Below are 11,576 nucleotides of genomic sequence, written 5' to 3' on the forward strand. Positions count from 1 at the left end.
GTCAATCTACAGATCAAGACTTTTCCCCTCACTCAGGATCTCAGGGGTAACTCTGAGAAGTCATGAAGTTTTCTGGCACTATAGTTCAGAAGCTTTTCCAATTGTTTTTGCTGTTGGGTCATTTTTCATTCATGTCTGATTCTTCATGTTCTCAGGAAAGATTTTCTTGGCAAAGATCCTGGAGTAGTTGGCCATTTCCTTCTCCAGGTCATTTTACACATCAGGAAACTGAGGCAAATGGAGTTAAGTGATTTGCACAGGGTCACACAGCTAGTAAGTGTCTGATACCAACTTTAAAGTCATAAGATGAGTCTTCCTGGACTGGCAAACTATTTAGTCATCACCTCACCATCCCCCTAATATCAGTCACCAAGTAATGTCTTCCCCAAATCACTTTGACTTATACAGGACCTCTCCCATCTCCATCCCTGGCTTGGAGGCTGACTCTGCCCCCTTCTCACTCTGTCTCCCTGGTTTCTTCCACATCTCAGCTCAGATTACTGGCTTTTCTCAGTCCCCTTAGCTGCTAAGGGGACTTTCTCTTAATTATCTCACTTCTTTTCTGCATCTTTTTGGTGTGAACCTAGTTATTGTGACATCTCCATTTGAATGTAAGCTCTTTGAGGACAGGGACTGTTTTATATACCCTCGGTACAGTGACAGATACACATGAAGTGCTTAATAAATTATTTTTTATTGAAGAAGCAGATTTCTTCTGTACTCTGAGTCTTATCTTCCTCATCTATAAAGAGATGGTGGTAATACATTGCTTACCTAATAGGACTTTTAGAAGAAAAGCCTTTGGTTTGTCTTAAATGTACTACAGAATGTGAATTATAATAATAATAATTAAATAGTATCTATATATTAACAATAAAGATTAAGATATTAAGATTAGGGAAATTTAAAAGATCAAAGATTAACACTATTTAATCACCTCCCAATAAAATTTCACAATAATATTTGGCTCTTTAGTAGTGCTTAGAAAAGGCAAAGTCTTTAAGCCCACTAATGACTCACATTAAAAATTAATTTAAAAGACAGTCCCCCACTCTGTCCATTATATCTTCCCCTACTGTGTTTTAAACAGTGTTAAGTGCTGCAGTAATTACATTTGTAAAAGTAAAACATCCCTGCGTAATGCCGATAATTACTTTTTTCTTAAATTGTCACCAAACAAACAAGAGGGGAAGTCCGATTGCCTAACTAATCCAGCTGTCTTCTTGAGTGCGCAGGAGTTTACAGATGAGTACACATGCTTTTCCGATCCCACACTGCTTCCTTTCCAATTAGGAAATAACTGAGTGTCATAAACATCTGGGAATAGCAAGGATTAAGAACCTTATTGAAATCTCAGTACTATTTGTCTTTCTTTCTTTTGCAAACCTTAAGGGTTTTTTTGACCTTACCTAGGTCATTTATTTTCAGAAACACATTTTTTATTTTGTGTCTCACATTTTCTAATTTTTGAGTCAATGACAAGATAAGTTTCCATTGTAAAGCTTCCAAAATTAGGTAAGATGTAATATTTTAAAATAATAACACAAAGATAGATGGGAGATAAGCTATTTCACCAAAAGTTACAAGTATTTTGCACATTAGTTAGTCTTCTCTTTTAGACCTAGTGCTTTTTATGTCAATCAGAGTGAATTCCTCTTCCAGATATTCCCCAAAGGAGTTGGGTAGTATTTTCTAGCTTCCCCCCTCCCCCATATTTCTTTCAAATGCTTATTTTCTGTTATTATTTAAAACATAGGATTCAAAACTGGAAAGGAGTTAAAAGGCTATTTAGTTGAATCCCCTCATTTAATATATGAGTAATTAATTTTATAATGAGTAATTATATATGAGTAATAGAGGTTACTTTTCTATGGTCACCCAAGTAGTGGTGAATGAGGTAGAATTTGAATTCAAGTCCTGTGATTTCAAAGTCATTGTTCTTTCCACTGTACCATACAGCAGTTTAATATTATTAATTACATTACTGTTATACCAAGAAAAATTCTTTGTTCTCTTTATTGCAAAATCCCATTAGTCCATGTTCTTTATATGCTTTCATTTTCTGTTATGAAAGATTAATGTATTCTTGAACAACTTCACCACTTGAACTTTTAATAGAACAAAAAAGAAACTTCCCATCCATTATCTATGACTTTTCTGAAGCAGAAGCATAAATAATGATCATTACAATGGGTAACAATATTTTAATGGGAATATTTTTGTACTTAATTATTGTAGCCTGTTTATTTTCAGTTCTCCGTTGAATAATGCTTCCTTTGTGATCATTTATTTATACTTCTTGTCTCATAGAATTCCTTATAGAAGGAAAGCATTTTTATAAATGCTATTTATGACTAGCTATTGTCATCATCATCCCATAGAAAAGACTTGGAAAACAAAAGTCTTAGGTAACAGTTCTGTGAAAGAATTCTCAGCAAAAAAGTTTGAAAAAGAATGGGTTAGAGATTCATTTGTAGAAATTGAAGCAAAGTGAACATTTATCAAACATAAATTATCCCCTTTTATAGAAGGCCCTACTTAGGCATTTTAGATCTAGAATACCATATGTTAAAGTAGAACAGTAATTTACTAAATGAAATCCCAGTCATCTTTAAAAGCAAACATAATTTATTCTTTCCTTAACTTGATAGACATCAAGAAAGTCTGACTAAAGTATGATAAAACTTATTCATTTCTACTCTTCTAATGGGGAAAAAAACCTTTATAAATCTATATTGAGAGCTAGAATGCCGAGTTATCATATATCCGAGATGTCTTTTTGTTAGTTCTTTTTTGCCATAAAAAAGTATTTATTGAAATTCTTATTATAATCTTTAAATTTTTTTAAAACAAAAATAATCAAAGAATTTCAGGACAAAAGTCAACTACCTAAAATAAATGCTGTTATTTTTTTTCTCTTGCAGCGTGGAGACAATTAATGATGGAAACTTTCACATAGTAGAATTGATCGCGATGGGTCAGAGTCTGTCGCTGTCCATCGATGGCGGAAGCCCCAAAACCATTACCAACTTATCAAAGCAATCCACTCTGAATTTCGACTCCCCACTTTATGTCGGAGGTAAGGCACAGTCTAGACCCGAACATTTCCTGATAGGAGGCAATCCTATTAAAAGATGGTTAGGCAAGAGGAGTTCAAAGATGTGATTTCCCCCTTTGTTACTTAGGGGACATTAAGTACTGACTGATGGCTAAGGAGACACACAGGTAATAGGGAACTGCTGTGGTACTTGAGACAAGATTCTAGCCCAGGCCCCTCAATGGAGGAGATGGATGATGGTGAACAGTTCTAGTTTCCTAAGCTATAAAATAAGCAAATTGGATGGCGTGATCTTTGAAGTCTAAAATCCCATGACTTATTCTCCTTTAGTGTGAAATAGGCTTCTTCTACCAGTGTTATTTATACTGGGCATCTTTTCTCCATGTGATTCATAATTAGATTTTTCAAAAGAAGCCAAACTAGACATTTTATATTTTATTCTCGAGACGGTACGGAACTCCTGGAGTTGTTAATGATGGAGGGTGACACGATCAAACCTGTTCTTACTTTGGTAGGTGAGGGAAAGCTGGGCAGAAGTCAGGGAGAAAGGGGAATTTGAGATCCACCAGAAATTGCAGTAGTTTGGGAGTGAGAGCAGGAGGACAGGCCCTGTGAGTTGGAAAAAGGCTGCATATATGAGAGATTCTGTGAAAAGAAAAACAGTAAGATTTGGCAAAATTTGATATATGGGGTGACTGTAAGGAGTTAAGAATAAGACAGAGAGTGAGCCTAAATGACTGGCAACGTGGGGGTTTTCTTAACAATAATAGCGTTGAGAAGAGAATTTAGGAGAAGAGATAATAAGTTCTACTTCAAATATGTTAAGTTTGAAATGCTTGTGGGACCAACTAAAAGGAAGTAAGCCTGGTTATCTGGAATGAGATTTGAGCTATATAAATGGGAGGAGGAATCATCTGCATAAGAACGATAATTGATCTCCCGGGGATTGTTGAGGTTCTAGCAAGATAGAATAGAAAAAGAGGAGAGGATCCCAGACAGAACCCTGGGAGAAGGAACAAGGGAAATGAAAAGAGAACTCAGAATAAGGAGGTGAGCCAAGAGAACAGGGTGATGAAAAACCCAGAGGAAAGAGTAGTGTTCAACTCTATCAAAGGTTGCTAAAAGTTCAAGGAGGAACTTTAAAAGGGGACATAAGATTCAGCAATTAAGATATCATCGATAACTTTCGAGTGAGCATTGAGGTCAAAGATATGTTTCAGAGAACTGGCAAGAAAAAACAGAGGAGCTTTTGTTTCAAGTACCGATAGAAGCCTCTCTCTCTACCCAATCTTTACCCAATACATTCATAGCCTCTAAATTCTACAAAACTGATTATTTCTAAAATAGGCATTGTAATGATCATATTGGATGGTTGGTTACAGGCTTTTGGGGAAAAACAGCCTGTCATGCCTCGTAGCAATGGACACAAACAAGTGCACATAAAATAAGTAGACAATAAACAGCTAGCAATTGAGCACATGCTCATATGTGTCTTAAGACACTGAATGAGTTTCATTTGTTTATAGTCATACCTCTTATACTGCCAAAAAAAAATAGCAAACAAACAAAAAACATCAAGAGCCGTATAAATATCGGAATGTATGCCTCAGCCCCAAAATTTAGAAAAAGTCTGATTTGGGAGATTGTCTCATCACCGCAAGTCTCCACTAATGGAATAAATTTGAGTATATTCTCCTTGAGAGATTATATCTTCTACTTTCTCATCCTGTAAGACCTCATTCCTCCATCAAAGAGCTTCAAGCAAAGGCTGGGTGACCAGTTCTCAAGAATATTGTAGTTAGGAGTGAAGGAGGGGGACTAGATGTTTTCTGAGATCCCTTGAAATTTGAATTGTGTCCATGTCTTTCTATAAACCTATTTTCAAGTATTTACTCTAAAATATTTTATCCTAGATCCCTTCCTTTATTTATTTAATGTTTTAGCAAGAAGTATGTTGATATCTACGGTGCTCCACGATTTCCCTAATTCAGTCCAACCCAGTCTCCTCTTCCTCCTATCGGACTTCAGGGTAGAGCTGTAGCACTTGTCCAAGAGCTGTTAGCCTCAGTGTCACATTACACGTGGGCTTTTCATCTGCTTGCCTTTCCTTTCACTGTAAGAGCCGACCACCTCCTGCTCCAATCCAGCGTGCCATATGCGATGTCCCTTCTATGTCTCCCCACAGCCGAGCCATCATTGGTCATGTTCTAGTCATCAGCCTGGTGGATTAAGCACTAGACTCAGAACTCAAACAGTTCAAATCCTACCGTAGACACGCCAAGCCTTAGGCAAGATATCTAACCTTTCCAAGCCTCAGCTTTCTCATCTGTAAATTGAGTATGAAAATAATATTATTTTTGCAGTCCTCACATGAAATTTTATGTATATATATGTATATTTATATTTACACATATATAATACATTTATATTTATAAGTGTTAGCTTTTGATAATAGGACCATTGTTTGTAACTTGCCTAGTATCACCTTTTGTTGCTAAGAAATCATGGCATTCTATGAGTTGATACCCCCAAAGATTAAATGTCCAAAAATAGAGTTTTATTTCAGGGAAAGCTGTAAGAGTACTTTGTACTTTCAGAAATGCAATTCTTTCTTCTTTGGGCCCTAGAAAGCTAGGTGGTTCAGTCCGTGGAGCCTCAGCTAAATCCCACCTTAGACACTTTCTAGCTTTGTGATCCTTGGGTTGGGTCTGCCAATAGTAGAGAAGAGTCATCTCGTCATCCTCGCCTTCCCTCCATCCCTGACTCATGTCTATAGTAAGGAAAGGTGGCTAAAGCTGTTGCTGAATGTTAGGGGAGTAACTAAGCCCCTTACTAAGGTTAGACTGTAGAAACAAGCACAGTGCGAAGGGAGAAGTTCAGGCCACCGCTAGGTTCTGTGGCCTTCCCCCAAAGGCCCCAGAAAGAATGATCATCCTTTTACAGACTGTACTTCAAAACTTGAGTGCTCACAGCAGATCCAGCCCTAAGCTGCACTGGGAGAGCAGGGTCACCAAGCCGCCTTCAGGGGCTCAGCTTAAGGAATGAAGCAGAGCTCTCTGAATCTACAGTCATAGCCTGGAATAATGTAAGGATCTCTGTCACTGAAGTCAATAAATCAGCTTCCTGGTCCCTTCTTAGTCCTTTGCCCTAGAACAAAGTCAGCCTCAATTTCCTTAGTGGGAGGGTAGCCATAAAGAAAGTGCTTTGCATCAATTATGTACTTTCCTTTGAACTTGATTGTTAGATTTTAATTAAAAACTTCTCTCAAATTATTCGAATTGCCATGGAAAGGGAGGGTGAAGAGGTCATAGGATGAACAGTAACACAGGGAGGTTATAATCTCGAATAGAAAAGTCACTTTGAAATAATGACTGAAGAGTTTGGGTTGTTTTTTTTCAAATTGATTTAAAAAGAAGAAAAATTCATTTAAGGCAAAGACATTTTAATTTTTTCCATTCCTAATTTTTCCTTCCTTCTCTTCAATCCCAATGAGAACGAAAGAAAAACAAAATCTATTTCATTAACTTGTTCCAATTTTTGTAAAAAGAAAGAGAAAAACTCTTCTTCAGTCCTGAGTCTTCAGTCTGGAGGTGGCTAATAGCTCAGTCTCCTGGTAGGCCTTTGGAGAAGTGCTCACATCAGTCTCAGATACTGACGGTATACAGAAACCCATCGCATCCCCGTACATAACTCGGCCATTCCCTCCGTTTCCACTTCTTTGCCGCCACAGAAAGAACGCTACAAGTACATTTAGTCCCTTTCCTTCTTTCTTTAATCTCTTTTACCTGAAGAGCTGCTACCAATAGTTTTGTGCATGGAGTCACTTAACTTCTCTTTAAAAGTCTCCTTAGGGCATAGCAGGGCTTTGCCGAAGCAATAATTATACTCAGTTTAATAAACAGATAATGGGGCTTTGTGGGCCCGAGAGGACCTTAGAATCAGGGTACGGTATTAGACTTAACACTGATAAAAGCTGTGTCCCTCGGAACCCTCGGGTTTGTTGGGAGGAAATGAGGACCTGCCTGGGTTCGGAGCCTCAGAGTCCACTGTAGGTCTGTCCTGGCCCACTGAGATTCCTAGGATTGAATTATGATGCCCCCCCCCCAGCAGAATATGCAGCCCTTCCTTAGGCAGGGAGGGATGTGTGCAAAAGGAAAGGGGGGCGTTGGGGGAGAAAGAAGGCAATCGGCTTGCGCGATGCAGCCAGACTTTCTCTTGACGCCGAAATGAACTCGTGGACCCCTGCGTCCGCAGCGCAGCCAGGGGTTTTTCTCTCTTCCTTGGACAAATTGCTCCCTCCTGCCAATATGGGGATTACCAGATAACTGTCCCTCGTGGACGCGCGCACACACACAGACACACCCGTTATATTTTCCTCGGCGGTTGTGAATCGCTTGCCGAGCAATCCCATTTTGGGTTCCTGCCGGCCGGGTGGAAGACTCCTTCTTTTAGGGGCCGAGACGTTGGTGAGCGAATCCCGCCCTTCCGCCCTTCGTGCTTTCTCGCCAATAACCATTTCTGAGCCCTGACCGCCATCCCCGCGGAGTTGCGTCAGACGGGTCAGAGCCCCAAAACAGCTCGGGCCGTGGTCGAGGGCCCAAAGGACGGGCCGCAGGCCGCTTCTCCATGAGCAGGGGCCAGCGGTGGGGTCCCACCACGATCTCCGCCTCCCGTGGGCCAGGAAAGGGAGCCGCTGTCTAAAGGTGCGTTTTCTCGCCCCAGGGATGCCCGGGAAGAGCAACGTGGCCGCCCTGCGCCAGGCCCCGGGCCGGAACGGCACCAGTTTCCACGGCTGCATCCGCCACCTGTACATCAACAGCGAGCTGCAGGACTTCCGGAAGGTGCCCATGCAGACGGGCATCCTGCCCGGCTGCGAGCCCTGCCACAAGAAGGTGTGCGCCCACGGCTCGTGCCGGGCCTCGGGCCAGGCCGGCTTCGCCTGCGACTGTGACGAGGGCTGGGCCGGCCCGCTGTGCGACCAGCGCACCAACGACCCCTGCCTCGGAAACAAGTACGTGCGAATGGCAGAGGGGGCGCGGGGGGCGCCGCCCTCTCCCCTCGGCCCCCTTTAACCGCTCCTGCTCTTTTCCTCCTCTGCCAGGTGCATGCACGGAACCTGCTTGCCCATCAACGCCTTCTCCTACAGCTGCAAGTGTCTGCAAGGCTACGGGGGCGTCTTGTGCGACGAGGAGGAACAGCCCTTCAACCCCTGCCAGGCCATTCGCTGCAAGCACGGAAAATGCCGCCTTTCGGGGCTCCGACAGGCCTATTGTGAATGCAACGGGGGCTTCACGGGGGAGAGCTGCGACCGAGGTAAACCAAGCCGCTTGTTGCTGCCGCTCGGGGCTGGGCCGCAGAAAGGTTTCAGAAGCCAGGGGGAAAAAAATAGGACATCAGTTTTTCACCATAACCAGGCTTTTTTTTTTCTTCCTTTCAAATGACTCGGTAGAGGCCCTGGGTGAGAAACACTTAAGGTGTGTGCTAGCATTGAGTAGAGAGACGGAATTCTTTCCCTATCATTTGTTCTCTATAAAAATCTAATTTTGTTTCTTTCATCAGAAGGATTTTTAATTTTTTTTTTCTTTTGCTCTACTCAGCGTCTCTTTTACTTTGTACTTTTCAATATTGATTATTTCTCTACTTTCTCCAACGTGAGAAGCCAGATCTTATATCCCCGCTTCTGGTTTTGTCACAAATTTCTGTCTCTGACCTCTCAGCTCAGACTGATTTATCAGTGAGGCAGGTGAGAGGGAGGAAAACAGAGTAACTTTTCCAACTCACCTTTCTTTCTCCCTTTGCCTTTGCCTATCAGACCTTGCCCTCCCTCTCCACCCCAGCTGGCATTTATTTATTTTGTTTTGTGTATCGGTGCGACCAGATTGGAGGAACGTGCCCGTGGAAGCTTTTAGCAGATGTCTCCTTTGGAGCCCGTTTATACTTGGGTAATTTATGAAGTTAGTGGAATGTAACTTGTATTAAGTAACAGATTGAATAATATTAAACTCCAGGTCTAATAAATTAAGTGGGATGCGCTCTGAAACAGTTCCCCCTGGTAAACAAAGCCAGCTGTTAGCCATGTCAAAAAGTAAAGATGTGTATTTTTGGAGTAGAGGGAAAGATTTAAGAATCCAATTTTCCTGTCATTGCAATAATATCGTGTTTATAGGCAGCGTACACAACATCCGTTTTGCCGAGAATAAGAACAAAAAGAAGCTTTTTAAAATAGTTTTTTTAAACGGTAACGGTACCAGCTAATAAGAGGCCTACTGAACCCTAGCACCAGAAACGGCCATCCCGTTTTAAAAATGGCGCGTCCTAAATTAAACCGGGGATCCCTCCGTTTCTCTGCTCTCTCCCAGAAGTCTCTTGTCGAGGAGAACGCGTCCGCGATTACTACCAAAAGCAGCAGGGCTACGCCGCCTGCCAGACCACCAGGAAGGTCTCGCGCCTGGAGTGTAAGGGCGGCTGCGCCGGCGGCCAGTGCTGCGGCCCTCTGAGGAGCAAGAGGCGGAAATACTCCTTCGAATGCACTGACGGCTCGTCCTTCGTGGACGAGGTAGAGAAGGTGGTCAAGTGCGGCTGCACGCGGTGCCCCGCCTGAGCGGCCTCGGGCTCGGGCAAGGCCCCGTCGGACTCGTTCATGCTTCATAGTGGAAATATTTGAAATATATTGTAAAATACAGAACGGACTTATTTTTATTATGAGAATAAAGATTTTTTTTCTGCATTTGCAAAACGATTGAAGTGCTTGAACTCAGACTTCTCCTAGGCCAGGGGAGCTCGACGACAGACGCTACCGAGAGCGTTGCAGCAGCGAAGGGAAGAAGCGGAGCTGCTGTGACCCGGATCCTCCTTTAGCACATGCCGAAGACGAAGGGAGGCGATACCGAGGGACGCCGGCGGCCTACAGAGCATCCGGGAACACGGAGCAGGAGGCCTGGGGCCTGTGCGCTCACTCCCGGCGGAAGTGTCCCGTCCCATCGGGGCCTACCGCGGCCGAGGGGGATCCACGGGTCACGGGCCTTCCTTTGGGGAGGGGGTGCCGGCAGCGGGAAAGGGGCGTGGTCTAAGACGAGAGAGGAATGAGGGCTCTTAAAATATTCTCAAAATCTATTCTTCATGTCAAGCATGTTAGCAAAAGAAGCACACACAAGTGTTCATCTACCTTTTTCCAGTATTAATTTTTTGTAATGTAAATGTTAAAGGGGACACAGAACCAATAGGTTATTGATGGATAAATTAGTAAGGATGTTTTTTGTTTCTCTGAGTTTAAGCAGCCCTATACAGTATTCAGTTTCATTGAGAAATATTTATTATATAAAAGTACTTTGTACTTAACATTTTTAGGCCATCCCTTTTACGGTTTTTCAATGGTTTAATATATATTAATTTATATTTGTCCTGATATTTTTGTATTTTGGATTTTTTAAGAATTAAAATCAGGATTTATTATTATTATTATTATTATTTTTGCAATAGGACTAACATAGCCTGTTGTCTTGGGGTAAATATTTTTGGTCTGGTTGTTTCTTAGCATCTGCCCTCTGGTATTATTAAAAAAAAAACAAAAACCCTTAAACCAAAAGTGACCATTTGACCTTTGGTTATAAATGTTGTCAACATTCAGGACGCCTCCCAAAAACCAGTAAAGTATGAGAGAAAAATTTCACCGTGTTAAGTGGCAATGTCGAGAAGGGAATGTTCCCGGCTCAACACATACATCCCCCAAATAAGGTGGTGTAGAGGAAAAACGACACTAGGAAATAGACCTTTTTACAAATTAATATTTCCCCAGAGTTCTTTACCCTTAAAAAACTGTAATATCAAGAACTGTGATTTTTTTTCCAAATAATAAAACTACTTTATTACCCTGTTCCCTATGTTAACATGTTTGCTGCTAAATGACAAGGTAGAATTGGTAATGATTTATAGTCGGTTGTGCTCTTCTTTCTTTAAAATCCCAGGGTACCCTGTAAAAATGCAGATGTTTCTTTCCATTTTTTTAAACCAAGAAAATTAGATGTACATGTATAATGCAGTGTGCTTTGTTTTATCTGGACTAATATCAGTAATGCTACTGATGTTTGTAAATTAAACAGATATTTACTTCATTAACAGCTTGGTGGCATTCTTAGAGACTGGGGAGATTTTTAGGGGGTTCTCCTTAATTAGATGTTACTCAAAGTTCTGCTGGGCACAGAGAGAAAACTTGGGCCTTTTTATTGCACGTTTAACATGATTCTGCATCACAAACCTGGGAACGGCCACATGAAAACAGTGTTAAATAAGAAAGTGGTGCGTTTTGTAAACTAAGTTCTAATGTGAAGTTATTCCGTGCGGCATTTTCAGGTGAATCCTATCTGAGCCACAAACATTTCTCTCTAAATGGCGAAGGTACATTAGTGAATTTTAGTGTGATCCCTTTGGACCGCCATTAGGAATCCCAGTGGAATTGGATTCATTAAGAGAACCATTGGATTCGATTATCCATAAAGGCCCTTCCAATCCTAAATCCTAG

The 11,576-nt window shown here is 41.6% G+C and overlaps 1 protein-coding gene across 2 annotated transcripts in view; it reads left to right on the forward strand.

The window, feature by feature from the left end:
* SLIT2 (slit guidance ligand 2) overlaps nt 1–11,173 on the forward strand; it is a 335,837-nt gene extending 324,664 nt beyond the window's left edge. For both annotated transcript variants that reach the window (XM_051967476.1, XM_051967477.1), the window contains 4 exons: nt 2,925–3,079; nt 7,781–8,069; nt 8,160–8,371; nt 9,418–11,173. In XM_051967476.1, the coding sequence (XP_051823436.1) occupies nt 2,925–3,079; nt 7,781–8,069; nt 8,160–8,371; nt 9,418–9,659 (898 nt within the window). In that variant the 3' untranslated portion in view covers nt 9,660–11,173. The remainder of the gene's footprint in view (nt 1–2,924; nt 3,080–7,780; nt 8,070–8,159; nt 8,372–9,417) is intronic.
* Nucleotides 11,174–11,576: the final 403 nt, after the last annotated feature.

Source organism: Antechinus flavipes, chromosome 6 (assembly GCF_016432865.1).
Source record: "Antechinus flavipes isolate AdamAnt ecotype Samford, QLD, Australia chromosome 6, AdamAnt_v2, whole genome shotgun sequence".
NCBI lineage: Eukaryota > Metazoa > Chordata > Mammalia > Dasyuromorphia > Dasyuridae > Antechinus > Antechinus flavipes.